The sequence below is a fragment of the Anas acuta genome, chromosome 9 (genome assembly GCF_963932015.1).
Source record: "Anas acuta chromosome 9, bAnaAcu1.1, whole genome shotgun sequence".
NCBI lineage: Eukaryota > Metazoa > Chordata > Aves > Anseriformes > Anatidae > Anas > Anas acuta.
In genome coordinates, this window is record NC_088987.1 from 14,203,219 (window position 1) to 14,219,944 (window position 16,726).

A 16,726-nucleotide genomic window follows, 5' to 3' on the forward strand; every position below is an offset into this window, starting at 1 on the left:
CATGCTATGCTGCCATCTCATGGGCACTGTGAAGGAGCCACGAGTTATACGCACAGCCCTGTAATGTAATGCAGCTTTTCATTACATTGTGTGCCCGCTGGCATCCGCATTTGCTTTTATATTAAAAATACATTATCTCTAAATAACTTTGGGGAAGCAGGTACTTCTGAGGGCTATCTGATATTTATAGTATGGGAATAATAATATAATTGATATCAATAAAAAGGCAAATAGTTCCTGCTTTTCCCCTCTCTCCCGAAAAGTCCCCTCACAAATACCTAAGCAGAATTCACTTTGATAAAACATTTCCTGTCCTGATTGTGTACGTGTTCTCCCTCAAGGGCTTCATATCATTCCTGTGACTTCTGTCCGAGATATGCCTGCTTAAAACCACCCATATCACATATTAACAGTTAATTGGCTTGAAATTACCATCCCCAAACTGTCAAAACCTTTCCTTCAGGGGCTATGTGTTTACACATTACATACCATGGGAAAATACATTTACAGGCAGCATGTACAGAGTAGCCCTCTTCCCTCCTTATCGTAGCTCAGTCTTTGTCTGCTATTCTGTCAACCCTCCCAAACTTCCTTTCTTTGGAAGACTTGTATTTCTTACTACAAACAGTGAATGTCTTGTGTGTGGTACAGCTCCGAGTGAACCAGGATGAACCCATGGAAGATTACCCTGTAAAGGTAGAGGGTGGCAAAGAAGACGACTCCAGCAGTGGTACCCGCCGCTTCGGGATGGGGCAGACCACCAAAGATCAAATGAGGACCAACGTTATCAATGAGATCTTAAGCACAGAGAGAGACTACATCAAGCATCTGAAGGACATTTGTGAGGTAACGGAGTAAGGGGGAAGCAAAAGTAAGAACATCCCTAATGGAAACCAGAGGCTGTCCTGTTCTTGTGCAGACATATGGTTCCCAAGTGGGTAACTTTCCTCCTCTGAAAATGAGATGGTTTTGCCATCAGAGCCTGTCCTGCTATATGATATCACGTGCTCAGAAAACAGAAGACAATTCATTACAGCAATATCCCCAATGCCTCTGAATTTGGAGCACCCAGTTATGCTCTGATTAAATGGAATTAATTGTATTTCCCATGCCAGAGAAAAGTAAATGTCTAGCATTGCTGTCCTCTTTAATACATGTTCTGAGGTAATATAATCAGCAACTCCAACCTTCAGGCAAGTTATGCTCAGATTGAAACAACTGGGGGATATTCAGCCTTTCACTTCCAAATATGCTGAGTATTGTGACACCCTTTCCAGAAGTGACATGCTGTCAAATACACTAGGGTAAATTAAGGTAATTGATAAAAGAGTAGTGCAGGAACACAGATTTTCACTAAAATGACACAAAAAATGTAGTGCCCTCCAGGAGAGCCAGCTGGGGCAAAGCAGCAACACTTACCAAGCACCTTTCCTTCATGAGTCCAGAATTCTCCCGTGTCTTTGAATAAGTGATGAATTTGGTAACACGAGCAGCCACACCAGATCCTCAACTGAATTTAGGTGTCAGTGGATCAGTGCAGGGGTCAGAGCATCCTGTAGCCTGCAGACAGACAAAAATGTTTTCTACAGGAGAGAAGGCAGCTCTGGGTGTGGGTTACTGCTTCATTTATGGCAGTGACATGACTGTGGGTTGATTTCTATTTCTGCCATAATTTGAGTGATATTTGAGGAAATAACAGCTAAGGGATGGATGCACTTGGGAATGAAGGGGGTACAGGAACCTGTACAACTGACTGCAGTCCTAGGGTTTTCTGATGATATCCAAAGGCCTCTGAGCAAGTGCCCAGCAAGCTTTCCAATGTGGTTTCCTCCTAGGGTTACATTAAACAGTGCCGCAAAAGAGCTGACATGTTTACAGAGGAACAGCTGAAGACAATCTTTGGGAATATTGAAGACATCTACAGATGCCAGAAGAAATTTGTTAAAGCATTGGAGAAGAAATTCAACAAAGACCACCCACATTTAAGTGAGGTTGGCTCCTGCTTCTTGGAATATGTAAGTAAATTTTACTTAAGGGGAAAGAGGTGGCTGAGCATGGGTTAGGCCAGAGGATTTGAAAGTTGATCTGAGAACTGAAGCTCTGTTAATACAACAAAAAACAGCCCATCAAACAAACCTACCCCAGCCAGCTAGAGGAGCTCTTGTGGCTGCAGCAAGAACATTTCCAAAGTGCCTCAGCTCCTGAGCACTGTATTGCCTGCCAGACCATGCTACTTCAGGCAGAGGTGTAAATCCCAAGTTGGGCCTGAGTTTACAGCTATGGTATTTTCAGGTTTGTGCAGGATCAGCAGGCGGTTGCTGAGCCGGTCATTAAAAACATTCAGCTGAGCACAGGCCAGAACAGACAGAAATGTCTCAGGCTCTCAGATAAGCTGCACGAGCCCCAGCTTTAGGTCTCCTGGCTTCAAAGTGTTAGGGGAGCATACAATTTATCAAACAGCCCCAATGTGATACAGGTTTGGAGCCAGGCCATCGCCCAAAGGAACACGGACAGTAAATCCCTTTAATTTCCTTTGCAGCAAACAGAGTTTCAGATCTACTCTGAATACTGCAACAACCACCCTAACGCCTGCATGGAGCTGTCCCGCCTCACCAAAGTTAACAAGTACGTCTACTTCTTTGAAGCCTGCCGCCTGCTGCAGAAGATGATTGACATCTCTCTGGATGGGTTTCTGCTGACGCCAGTGCAGAAAATCTGCAAATATCCACTGCAACTGGCTGAACTGCTCAAATACACCAACCCTCAACACAGGTAGGTCAGCATGGTGGGGAGGGGAGGAGTAAGACTGGTCTCATGGAAATGGACTAATGAAGAATTTTGTATTGAGAGCAGTTTACTAAGAGCAGCCAGTACCACGATTCTTCTGTGTTACCTTGTAGATACCAAAAAGAAAAGAGAAAACAAAACAAACAAACAAAAACCAGAAATTTTCAGTCAAATACTTAAATTTCCATTACAGTAGCACTGGGCTTTCCTGTCTGTTAGAGACCTGAAGTTGCAAAGTCCACCTTTTATCATGGTGCTTTCCTATTTATATTCAGCCTTTCTATCTGTGGTACCTGCACATAGACTTCGTAGTTGTTTCCTGTCGCGATGGTATTGAATATTTTGGCACCAGAAGCACTGATTGAATATAGCCCAACATGTCTTTGAACCTACACCAGGGCTTGTCAAGGCTGAAAGTTAGTCATGAATTTTGCTTGGTGCTTTCCCTGTGGGAAGTCATGACCTACAGCAATCAAATCAATCCTTGCCTGCAAATCCATAGCTCTATTTCAGGGTGAAGGCACTGCTGTTGGCTCAATTAATAGTGTGACTTAGTAAAGCATCTGAAATAATTAGCTACAGAAATAAAGCATGAAAACCTGTATTAAAGTATTGATATTGGTCCCTTGTGACAACTTAATTTTACCACCCTGATTTACAGCAATGGTATTTCTCAGACTTGTTTTCCACGTCTTATTAAATCATAAGCATGTTGTTCTGGAATTCTCTCTAAACAGAAAGCTCCTTAATGGAGTACACAGATGTTAGAAAATTGTATTAGAGATAAGTTGTGCCAAACTGCTCCTTCTCAGCTACTTTAACTCAAAAGAAGTTGCTGGTGGCAGCAAATGGTGTGTGGTGAGGGTGGATCAGCTTCTGTCCTACCCTTCCGGATTAACTAGCAGCTCCTATTTGAAACCAAGCCACATCTAAACCATCTTACCTCTGTGTGATAGAATTGTTCCCTGTAAGAAAACTGTGGCATTATGAATATATTGTATTAATGTGGGGAAAAAGCAATGCTTAGAAAGCTGTGGAAAATTTTCCAGCAACTAGTATTTACACCTCTGTGACTGGATTTCATTACTTGCCGCCTCCTCTTTCACAAGTCAGGCCTGGATTTGTTACAAGACTATATAATCTGTGCCTTAAAAGCAGCACACTTCCGAAAAGCTGCCCACAGCCACATGTACCTAATACATTCAATATAAAGTTGCTGGGGTAGGGCAGCAAGTAGCACTAATGTTTTCTGCTCTCCAGCCCTACAGCATGCTAAGTTGCACTCCTTTGGAGCATAGATGCAATAAATTTAATTTAAATAAAATAAATTTTAATTAAAATAAAAAAGTCCTTTTGTTATGACACAACTCTGCTCTACCACAGGGATTATAAAGACGTTGAAGCTGCCTTAAATGCCATGAAGAACGTTGCTCAGCTCATCAATGAGAGAAAGCGGCGGCTAGAGAACATTGACAAAATTGCTCAGTGGCAAAGTTCCATAGAAGACTGGGAGGTAAGACAGACTTTCCCCATGCAGAGAATGGATTGTGTTTACTGTCTTCCACTCTCCCTCATTCCCCCCATCTACCTATAGGAAGAACTTCATAACAGTTCTGTTGTTCTGTGGGTTTTTGTGTGTGTGCTTTTTAAAATGATGCGAACTTTTAGTACAACTGAGAAGGTCTAGCACAACCCAGCTAGACCAGCTGCCTTTTTGCCTGTTCCCTGGGATTTTTTTTTTCCTTTTTTTCCTTCCAGAATAAAATTGGAATGTAGGCTGGTGAAATCCTATTGTTCTCCTCTTGTTCCCCATTCTACTGAGTGATTTAGAATTGGTCAAAATGGGCAGAATTACCCCTTAATGTGCTTAGTAAGGCACATCATTCTTGTAGAAAGGCAAGCTCTGATATAGCTAAAATGTAAGCAAAATTTCACTGTAGATTCAACATTAAAAAAAATAGCTAAAGAAAAAAAAACACAAAGCTACTCATTTTCTGAACCTCAGAGTCAGTAAAACCACTCCCTCTCCCACCAAAGGAAGTCGGGCTAAATTCTAAGCTACCTCCTTACATGATTCCTTTAATGTCAGGGATGTACCAGCTGCCCTAAGCAGACTCCCTTGAAAAGGAAAAATTTCATTTAACACACTATTGTTCTATTCCAATTCAGTTCCCATTCCCTGGGAACTGAAGGGCACAGCATCCTCCATGATGCAACAAGGCTTCTTCTCTATCACAGAGGCTCCCTCTCATTCCTGGAAGAGTGTTTCACCAGCAGGGCTTCAGGCTACACAACCACTCTGAGGTTCTCCTGTGAGACTATGGGCTTATTTCTTCTCTCTTGTTTTGGGATGGCACAGACCAGACTTCTTTTACTGCTCTTACTTCTCAGGGTGAAGATGTGCTAGTCAAAAGCTCAGAACTCATCTATTCTGGGGAACTAACCAAAATCTCCCATCCTCAAGCCAAGAGCCAACAGAGGATGTTCTTCCTCTTCGATCACCAGCTTGTCTGTTGCAAGAAGGTAAACTTGAGTAGATAAATCCAAGTTCTGTTATAATGCTGAAAAATGAATCATCTCCCTCAGTTCATTTCCAGTTGTTCTCTACCTGTCTGTTTCTGTAATACTTAATTCTGTTTACAGCGTATGTGCTTCTTGCACAGACAAGAGATTTAGGTACATTCAGGGCAGTCTTTTTTCTGGCATCCTGGTGTTCTGTACACCTGACCAGAGCAATAAGCCAACTGCTAGCCAAAATCCTGTAGCAAGAGAGCTGTAAGAGCACACTGCACTGCTTCTAGGATTAGTGTGTGGGTTTATTTTATGCAACTCAAGTATCAGCACTGACGCTCTCATTCTTTTAAATCTGTTTTTTTTTCAACTGCACTTCCACATGGGATTAGTATCCCATTCAGAAGCTTTCATGTAAAAGAAAAATTTGTATGATTGTGTGATCTCTCTTACAGGACCTTCTGCGTCGGGACATCTTGTACTATAAAAGTCGGATCAACATGGATGATATGGAAATCCTGGATGTAGAAGATGGAAAGGACAAGGACTTCAGTATCAGTGTGAAAAATGCATTTAAATTACACTGCCGCAACACTGAGGAAGTCCACTTATTTTGTGCAAAAAAGCCCGAGCAGAAACAGCGCTGGCTGAAGGCCTTTGAGAATGAAAGGAGACAGGTTCAGCTCGACCAGGAAACAGGTATGCAGAAAGCAATGCTGTGACACAGGGGTATGTTTTTTATTTTATTTTTTTGACAGGAAGCCAAAGCATGCTCTAGGCCAGCTCTGGGCTGCTGACTAGAATGCACTGCATGAATTTGTGCAATTTGAAATACAAACCACAATGATCAGACACTGCAGGAAGTCCTCTGAGACCTTGATGTCTTTAATGAGTTCAGGCAGGGCTGACAAAATAGGCAATGTATTACATAGAGCATCAATTATTGTGCAAGATATCATGAGCACCTGACGTGGCAGCATCTGTACAAAACACATTCAGTCAAAAGATCGCATTGTGAGAGAAGGTTTTCATTTTTTTGTCCAGATAGTTCAGATGTGAGATCTGAGCCACAAAAGGTCTGGACTGGCTTTGTCAGCTGGTGGGGAGGGGTGGGGGCACTGGTAGGCAGTAAGCCTTGCCTGAGAGGTAAGGACCAGGCCGGGGGGGAGCAGTATGTGCCCCAGACAGCTCTGGGAGTAATTTTAGATTGTGACCTCCCACCTCAGGCACTTTCCAGCTTCACTGTTTCTCTTAATGTCTATGCAAGTGTGCTCCCATGAAATACAATTGGATGACCTGCTGCTGACAGTCTCTCTTTTATTCTCCAGGTTTTTCAATAACGGAGGTGCAGAAAAAGCAAGCAATGCTGAATGCCAGCAAGCAGCACCACACCGGGAAGCCTAAAGGTGAGTCATTCCTGAACTTATAAATGCTGCTAGAACTGCAGGCTCAGGAGTGGTAGTGGTGTTTATGGACTACAGTACTAGTGCTTAAGCCACCACCTCTGAGAGCATTGCCTTTTTTGTTTAAGCCTTAAGTTCATAGAATATCCTGAGTTGGAAGGGACCCTTAAGGATCATCAAGTCCAACTCTTGAAGTTGGTGAGATACCTCTTCCCATGTTAAAGTGCTTCAGTTTGCGTTCTCATGGTCAGGTAAAGGTAGAGAGGGTTGTCAAACAGCTAGATAATGAGCAACTTAGACAAGTGATCATTCCCAGCTTGGAGCTCTATATAGAAAACTAAATAATTACCACCAAAGATGAAGAACAGTAAAAATTAAGCTGTCTTACCCTTAACAGCAGAATCCATCAGTGAGACTGAAGGCCATGTTCAGATGAACATACAGCATCCAAGAGCTGCCTAATATAAAATCAGCTGACTTTGTAGTCCCTCTGCAGTTTCTTTCACAGTTTCCCTGACATTTAATTTTCCTTGCTGCAGATCACAATTGCTTGTTCTTTCTAATAAATGGCAAACATTCTTTGTCATTCATACCAGCATTGTTCTGCTAGATTTCTTCTAGGCATATCTTTTCCAGCTAGGACTCCAGAGCTAAACACTGCAAAGAAGTCCTGGTACCTCTAAGCCCTAAGACTGTATTAGATCCAGCTGATAAGTACCTCTCTTTATATGGCCACTACAATTCTCTCCTATTTGACTTGAACTAAGTATTCATGGCATTAAGCTTTGAAACAGCATCATAAAGAAAGGAGCACTTCATCCAGGACACAGAAAAAAATGCTTTTTTTTTTAAACTGTGTTTACAGAGCTCAGATGTGGGTCATCTGGTTCAGTAGAACATTTTTCTTGCTAAAACTTCATTGATGTGTAGCAAAAGATGCTGGTGAAATGAAGTTTTAACGGTTGGTGTTAGTGACTTACCACTATCACGTGACCTCTATGAATAAACCCATCTGGGACTATTTTCAATGAGTGGTGTTAACAAACCCTTGAGTAGGCCAGATGGTGAACTCCAGTGTAACACTGTGCAGTACAGTTCCTGGCTGATTCAGACAGCTGGAGTCAGGAAATTATTCCAAACTACAGGAGACCTGCTCTGTACCTGATCACCGAGTGCTGAACCAGAACCCACAGCACAAGCCCTGTTCTAAGGCTAGCTCACAGAGTCACCCTAGATGCCAGGCTCTCCAAACAGTATGACATTCCCTTTGTGAAGAGACAAGATGAAATTTTGTAATGATTCCTAAGATGCAGAGGGTCGTAAAGGCTACTGCAGCGCCGACTTGTCCTGCCTGTGGCAAATGCATTAAAGCTTGCTATTTTGGCAGAATCCCATGAGCAGATGGCATGCTCATTAACAGTGCTGTTAAAATAAATAAATAAATAAAAATTAAGTGGCCAGAGGAGTGTGAATGCAAGCAACAGAACAGGCGGTTCCTCTGCCTGCAGCACTATCACCTAAGGCTTCCTGCCACCCTTTTTTGTGATGCCTCCATCCCCCTTTATCTCCAGAAGAAGAGATGTCATTTGCTTTCCTTTAGGCCACAGAGAGTCAACCAATTCCTTGTGGTGGCAACAGCCAGCAGTAGGATCCCAGCTGAGTCCCCAGTAAGAAAGCTTGGCTACACTTCAAAATAAGCCCGAACTAAGATATGGCCACAAACAGAGTTTACAGCCATTTAGCTGCATTGTACCCTTGACAGAACACTGTCAGGGTATGCTCTAGGGCTTCCACAGCACCAACCCTAATCCTAAAAGGCAGTGCTGAAATAAGGGGTAAGCTGAGGGAAACCACATTTGTTCCCCTGCAGCTTTAACAGGGATGGGGCAGGGTGTATGGAAAGAACTGTGCTCAAGTAACATGCTTCACTTATTTCCTTGCCATCAGCTGTCACCAGGCCATACTACGACTTCCTGATGCGTCAGAAGCATCCCACCTTGCCTACTACACTCCCTCAGCAGCAAGTCTTCATGCTGGCAGAGCCCAAGCGCAAGCCCTCGAACTTCTGGCAGAACATCAGCAGGCTGACACCCTTCCGGAAATAAGGACAGCCCCATGTTTGTGCCTGAACCCCTTCTGAGAAAGCACTTTATCCATCAGTCCTAGGAGGTGGAGCCCAGGTTCTTCCAATCCTTTGTTTACAGAGGATGGCACATGTGCTCCTGCCTTCTCTATTTATTTTGCAGACCAACTGACCTGGCTCCGAGGTGAGACACTGCGTGTGTGCTTGCACACGTGCATTTGTGCATCGAGCCAGCCTTGCACAGCACCCGTGACAAACTTCCAGGAAGAGATCACAGAATGGAACCTGATGTGTTTCATCTGGAAAGATTTTGCCTGTCAGCTGTACACTGCATCACTCCTTTCTGCTGTGAACACTACTGCTGCCTGGCAGCGGTCAGAGAGGGGATGGCAGCTGTTAAACCTACTGGCTCCTCGTCCACTGACATGCTCAGAACAACAGCTCAGTGTCGCTGACATACATTTTCCAGGGAAGAAAAATCCCTTCCATTCTCTGCCCATTCCCCATTCCCCACCTTTCTGATCAAGGACATGATCTTCCTACACACTTCTAACTAATTCAGTTAGCCTTTGCTGGCACTCAGACAAGACAACAGTGAGTATTACACTGTGACCCTTTTCTCTTTCCTTTAATTCAACAACACTGATGAACAACATAGTTCATTAAATGGTGCCAATCAACCTGCAGCATGAGTAAAGGTCAAGAATCTCTCTAGAGGGTTTGTTATTATAAGTTAGAGAAAAATGTGCCTAAATTAATACCATCAATTCCTTAGACTATCTTTTATCATTCTGCCATATTTCCTGGCCAATGAAAATGCTCACTGTTTGTAATGTGTTTATTTATGGTATAAACCAGAACTGTGTATTTTGTAAGTCTGTAATTGTTCTTGTCAGATGTTGTTAACTTTATGCCTGTTTTGTCTGTTTTTATTTTTTAAATAACAAAAGGTCAATATTTGCAAACCTAGCTCCCAGAAGTCAGTCTGCAGTTTGACACTGACAAACTAAAACCACGATAGTTATGCAAACTTCTACAGACCCTCAATTCAAGGGGTATTATTACAGGGTTTTGACACCTTCAAAAAACAAAGCAAAATCAAACCCAAGGCTAATTGCAAAAGGCCAAGACTTAGCACTAAAAGCCTCACTTTAGGTACCCAGTTTTCAAACTGTGGCCAAGAAAAAATAAATTTAAACCTTGGTTAGCAAAAGGAAAGATTTGCCTTACCATAGTGAGAGTTAGAAGCCATACTGACTGAATTTCTTAGCTTAGGAGACATTGGAAGGAAGACACCCCCACGTTCCAACACGATGCTATTTGAGCAAGCACTAACTGCCTGCAGAGCTCAGAAGTCCAGTGTTTGTTAATGCTGTAGCTGACCAAAGTCTGGTCATCCAGGGATATCTGCATTCAGTAGCATGTACAAAGTCATTCTTGCACTATATCTTCTCCCCAGACCAGGGGCTATATAATTTCATAAAGAAACTTGTAAAAGTAAAGCTCAGCCTGTGTTTGTGTCTGACATGTCTTATCTGTGTAAACTTGTTTCTCTTCAAAATAATTGTGGAGATTTTTCTCTTGCAACTTAACACGTGACTGCTAATCAGTGGAGAAGCACTTGCAGGCTTCCCTCAGTGAAGCCATCTTTTGGATGGCAGGGTGGTGGAAGTGAGATATGGCACCAGAGAGGTACTGGTCACTCAAAACACTGCTCAAGGTGAGCAAGTCATTGGCTGCACCAGCAGCTGAGTCCCAACTGCCTGCTAGTTACTTAAAGGGAAAAAAGTCAAGCAAACATGAAAAAAGCTGCAGGGGGTGCTGAAGCCTCCTCTGAGCAACAGGGAATTAAAGAGGAACAGCAAGATCAGTGAATTAAGAAACAGTCCTGAGAGAAACCAGCAATTTCTCCTGGACCTGGCACAGCCTGTGCCACATCTGCCACTGTTCCTGGGAAAACGCACAGCCCATGCTCCCAGCCAAGGCAGAGCCCAATGTGTCATCACCACTCAATACAGTCCTCTAGAGAATGGCAACAGGAACCCCAAATTGTCAAAAAAAATTATCTCTGGTGGCATGCAGCAGTCAGGAAACTAAGCCACTGGGACGCTTGCAGGAATGGCCTTTGAACACTGAACAACCAGGCACACATCACTAAAACATGGAGGGGAAACAAAAATCAGCTCGCTATTATGCGCTGCAGCTGCATTACCAGCCTCGCAGTGCTCTTCCCACAGCAATGCCTCTAGCTCGTTGAACCCATGCAGCCCACAAGCCCTGGCTGGGCTTCTCCAGCAGCAGCAGCCAACAGGACCGGCTGCCAGCTGCGCTGTGCCACCTGAGATAAGCAGCAGTTTTGTTCACTTGAGGGGAAGAGGCATCAAGACCTCAATGGGGGAAAAAATCAAAACCAAAAAAAAACAATTCTGTCAGAAAGCACTAAGGTAAGGCCCCCCCCCCCCCCCCCCCACTGCTTCATCTTGCCCATCAGCATAATTTACAGCACCATGTCCTAGCCATACACAGTCTGACTGCTTTGCGTGCCTCAAGCAGTGCACTGTTTGGGCCCTCCACCTCCTACACCCAATCTAAACACTAGTTCAGGTGCCAGCTGGCCACAGCTCACCCGCTGATAAACGCTGTAGGCTCCAGGCATGAAGACCAGCATCCAGCACTGCCCCTCTGGTAGCTCAGAAGCACTACTGAGCTGACCCCCCACACCCCCGGCCCTCAGGGATGTCACCTGCACGCCCCAGACCCAGTGTTAGCACAGCACCAGCTCACAGTTACCCGCCAGCAGCCTAAGCCTTTGCACAGGCACGCTTCCTTTTTGGGGGGCAGGCACCCATCGCTCCCTGACTCACCAGCGTAAGCTCTATTCCCCAGAAGTGCTGAGCAGAGCAATACACCATTCGGATTTCACATCATCCTGCATACTAAATGATTACCCTTGCTGCATTGCAACAACCAGAACAGAGTCAGCCTTACAGAAAGCATCAGTAACAGAAAGCAATCATTTCGTTTGTGTTTACCCTAAGTGTGTGCGCCCCTCCTTTCATTATCCATGTGTCTGTTTTGATTGGCCAGGAAGAAAAAGTGTTGACACAGAAGGGATCAATTCTCTGAGCCTATGAACACTGTAGTATGGGGTGGGGGGGATGCTGCATTGACCGAGACTAACCCAGGCCAGAAGAGGTATTGGGATTTTACTTATCACAAGTCCCCCCCCAACAACATACATGTGTGCACACACCCTCAGAATAAGACTTACTGTGAAGCTGCATCAGGTCACGCGCAGTCTTGTCACACTGCTATCTGACTGTGTTCCAAGGATGGTGATTCCCCAAAAACTGTGTCCCTGTCCAGCACGTCACCATCCACAGTCTGCAAAAAGTTATCACACCTCTTTGAAGTTCTCTTGTTGCAACTTCCGATCTGTTTTTAATTTGTATTTTGCTTTATATAGACACTCAGCTTTAAGTCTACACTGAAGTTACGCCAGTACAAATCCTGATCTATTCTACTCAATGAAAGTGGGGTGAGACTGGCACAGAAACCAGTACCCTGATTTTCTGCAGCTTTTTGTTGCAATTAAAAAAAAATTTAAAAACCCCTCCCCACAGTGAACATACATAAGAGCTGACTACTATTATCTCTGTATCAGTACTCTGAACTGTAAATTTGCATTGAGTTAAGTTAGCAGGTTACTTACCGTCTCTTCCAGAAGTTATTTCATATATGATTAATTCACACAAATGATTTATATTGAGAAACTTTATAGAAATTTTTGTTAAGTGCCAAAACAGACTTCTGTGGCCAAACAGTATCCCAATAGAAGAAAAGCTCTTTACTTCTGGTAGAGGAAAACGCGTCCTCTACTTGACTGTTCATCAGTAAATATTCTTATTAAGTGTCTTCGGTTGGGATCCTAGCCTTGTAAGAAACACTTGGAGCTAGGATCTGATTCCCTATGCAAGACTGAAATCAGGTATAAAAGTTGATTGCACTGAAAGAGTGGAAACCTTGTAACATAGCAGGCGGAGTTACAGCATTACTAAACAGGTAAGAATCAAACTCAGTTTGCTCAATGTAACCACACACCCACATCAAGGTAACAGAGTGTACATCTGAACAAGATTTCATCAAGAAATGACATCCTTTAATTTCTACCCAGCACCACTTCCTGCCTCAGAAACCACAAAACCCAACCAACCCCTGTATCAGATCGTGCACGTATGACCTCCACTGATTTTTAAGTGATTAGGCACTCAAAAATCATCTCCTCTCCTAAATAAAGAAATGGTAAAATGTACATATGCTACAAAGTGGTAACAGACTAACCAGCACTATTTCCCTCCTTTACATCTTTCACCTGGATTTTAAACGGCGTTATTCAGCATTTGTACTGTTAGTTAAAATTATCAGGGAGAATGTGTATGTAGGATAGAAAGCCTGTATGTGTGCACATTAAATGGTGACCTTGTGGATCTTCCTAAACTCATCATAAGGGTTTTTCTGGCATATGAGCAACAGGTCAAGTACAACTTTCATCAAGCTTTCAGAGCTTACCAGACAGAACAATCTCAGACGCACAAGAGAAGTCCATGTAAAGCACAACGAAGCAGAGACACAAAACTTCATTACCCACCTCTCCTCCTCTCAAAAGTGAGCCTTCTACCTGACCAGAAGTAAGGATTTTCATGAAAAGAACAAACAAAATCAAACAAACAAAAGCTAACACCACTTAAAGCGCCTACTGTGAGTCTGCACAGCAACCACTCAATTCATGACTTCAGGGTAGAAACTAACTGCTAAAAAAATACTTCTGCATTTAGGTACAAGAAGAGGACAAGATCTGATCCAAGTGTGGTTTCATGTTTTCATTTGTTTCTGGCAGTCTGCCCCCTCCCCTCCTGTAGCTATGTGTTTAGAAAATTCTTGTGAAGAACAGCCACATTTCCTATTGAGTAAAATCTGCCCAGATTTCACTCAGACAAGACACAGACTTTTGTGAACCAGTCACAAGAATGATTTGCTGAAATTATCAATCAAAGAGAACCAGTGGCTGCTAAATAATCTAACGTTTGCTCTGGGAAAAGAAAAAAAGTAATCTCTATATTATTAGTCTGGAATAACTGAGTCAGAAAACGTGGATGGATACACTGGAAAATTGCTTATGCTTCAAGTCTTGATAGCATCGAGACCAGTATAAGCCATCTTTGAACCTAATCTAAATATTGAAAAGATCAGTGCCCAGAGCTAAATATTCCCATGAAGCAACCTTTAAGATCTTCCCCATTTAACCCTTTACCTGAAGAGCTGTGGGGTGCAGGTCGCTGAAGAGTCCTGCTTGTGTCTGGCCTCATCCATTACCTCGCCACAGGTAATTCCAGCTGCCCAGGATACTGCTCTGTGAAGCCAGCACTTCACAGCCTGCCACCCAGAAGCTTACAATGCAGAAACCGCCTGCAGCTGGGTGTCTGAACAGCTTCCTGCAAATACCCACCAGCCAGGCTTCCACATCATTAAATCAGAACAACTGAGAATTGAAGCATTTACGAGTAACAGATATCCCAAAGGAATCCTGGCTTCAGACTGAAACCGCCACATTTCTTAGGATGCCAGAATGACAGAAATTAGCTTTTCTTAATGAAAAGGTCTTTCATATTTTGCAATATCAGGCTGGGCTCCTCCAGATTTACTGTAGCAGAAGAGTATCTTTGTGTAGCAGCAGAATCAATTATATCCACACAACAGTGATTTTTAAATTATCAGTGTTTTGAAAAAGTATCATACCACTTGCTACACAGACTGCTTAAGAACTTTGTCAGGATCTGAGACATGGTGCAGCTTCCAGCAAGCCCCAATTTCTTATTTTATTGCTATTACTGAAACTGTCTTCAAGTTTAGCCATCTGCCTGCTAACGAGGGGTATGGCACTTGCTGTTACCACAGCAAATACAGTACTACGGTAACTCCAAAAGCCTGGGGACTGGAGCTATCCAGACTTCATTCAGCTGCTGGAGCCTCAGCCTGCACCTGCGGCTACTCAAGTTTTCTGCTCAAGCTAACAGGACCTGCTGCTGCTATTGATGAGTGGCAGCACCACATCAGTTTGGTAAGAGCTCCACTACAATGTCCTGTACAGCAGCCTACCAGTAGAAAATCCCTGCCCCCAGAGCTCCCAGCCTAAGCAAAGCTGTAGGATCAGGTCTTCAGGTAAGTAAAGGGTTAAAAAAAGTAAAAACTCTGGTAATGGACAGAAGTAAACTGAACAAAATTGAAGTGTTTTCAGCTCATTTGAAGCTACTGAAGGTGTAGTTTTGTTCATTTACTTTGACAGTGCAGGGGAGGGAATTAATCTACGAAGCAGTGGAGACAAATCAATGCAGCTCATTTCAGAACTACACTAGTGCAAAAAGACACTCAAATAGGACACAGCAGCAGCATCTTTCTGCTCAGTGATGCACAGAGATCAGGGTGGGGTAGGAGGATGGCCCCCTGCGTGCTCAAGAACAGCAGCAACCTGGATTGCTTTCATAGTCACAGCTGTGTATTTCAGGCTCATAAGAGGCCAAAGCACGGTCCTTCCGGACCCTGCAGCAATCGCCGCTTGCCCTGCCTTGGGATTAACACCTCACACCACGTTTCATTTCTCACCATGTCTCCCATCGTTTCTTAACAGACTACATTATTAAATCCCACGACTTTGGCAATGCTGGTGGTTAACAGTGAAACTGTAGGCTGCTTGTTCTTACTGCGTACCTTTGTAATTTTCCTCCCTGCAACTACTCCACTCTTCTCTGCATAGTGAACTTCTCTTTTGCACAACTTTGCTACCAAAGCAGCTCCCTGTTTTACAGCCCGTGCAAATGAAATACCTGTGATATGTAACCCAGACTTGTATACCTTTGTGTGTGACTGTTTACATATACATTTGTGAGATGGGAAATAAACGAGCTATCAACTTTATTCCTGACTAATTCTATAATCTTCCCATAACACATTAACCACTGAGTATATGATAAAAGCCTTTATATCTACCAAAGCAAATGTGGCTCTAACTATAATTTCATCTTTCCACAGCTGCTGCTTCCTTTTTCTTTGAAGCTACAGCCTGCCTCAACATCCATTACCTAGCCCCAGTAAGTTTTTTTTTTGGCTTCCAGCGACCTGAAACAATACAGTTGTTACTGAAATCATACCATCAAGAAAAACCTTAGCTCCTACTTCAGGCACATTAGCATTCTTGCATTTAAAGGAGATACAGCACTTCATCTCGACCTTATAGTTTCATGTGATCATATTTCTTACAGTAAGGCTGGTAAAGCAGAACTGTGGAAAGATGTGTTCCCTCCCTCATTCTGAAGCACCAATTTGCCCAGTACCTTTATCAAAACAAACAAACAAAAAACAAACAACAAGCTATTGTGAAGCACTACAAAATAGTGTTTCACCCCCAAAATGAAGATTTAACTGTATTAATTTAAGCTCACCATTAGGCTGCTTGGTGCCAGGTATTTTCCCTGTCAGGCTAGCACTTGGAATATCTTTAAGTCCAGCTATATCTCCGTCTGTGGCTTACTCATCCATGTGGGGATCAGCAGTCTCCACAACACAGGCATGCGATCTGTCCGTGACACCGACAAAATTGCTTCCTGTAGCTACCAAAGACCTCTTATTGTCGTACATTTCTTCCCCCCCTTGTCATCACACGGAACCCCTTATATTCTATTCTAGGATGGATAGTTAACAGCCTAACTGGGTTCTAAAATAAAATCCACAGAGCAACTAACTCTTCCTGCACAAGACAGACATCGTATGTATGTAATGCAAAACCGCTGTCCTGTACACCAGCACTGATCAGTATGCGGCTCCAGTGAGTCATGGAATTTAAAATGTAATAGCATAAAAAGCCAAATTTCCTTCTGTCCTTAGTTAT

General features: G+C 43.3%; 2 protein-coding genes across 4 annotated transcripts in view; both read left to right on the forward strand.

Moving 5' to 3' along the window:
- ARHGEF4 (Rho guanine nucleotide exchange factor 4) overlaps nt 1–15,756 on the forward strand; it is a 211,258-nt gene extending 195,502 nt beyond the window's left edge. For all 3 annotated transcript variants that reach the window (XM_068691777.1, XM_068691778.1, XM_068691779.1), the window contains 8 exons: nt 652–846; nt 1,836–2,015; nt 2,540–2,772; nt 4,171–4,300; nt 5,179–5,310; nt 5,754–5,997; nt 6,627–6,704; nt 8,649–15,756. In XM_068691777.1, coding sequence (XP_068547878.1) covers nt 652–846; nt 1,836–2,015; nt 2,540–2,772; nt 4,171–4,300; nt 5,179–5,310; nt 5,754–5,997; nt 6,627–6,704; nt 8,649–8,806 — 1,350 coding nt within the window. In that variant the 3' untranslated portion in view covers nt 8,807–15,756. The remainder of the gene's footprint in view (nt 1–651; nt 847–1,835; nt 2,016–2,539; nt 2,773–4,170; nt 4,301–5,178; nt 5,311–5,753; nt 5,998–6,626; nt 6,705–8,648) is intronic.
- The window catches only part of PLEKHB2 (pleckstrin homology domain containing B2), a 367,257-nt gene that overhangs the window by 293,859 nt on the left and 56,672 nt on the right, over nt 1–16,726 (forward strand). The gene's annotated exons all lie outside the window — the stretch shown is intronic.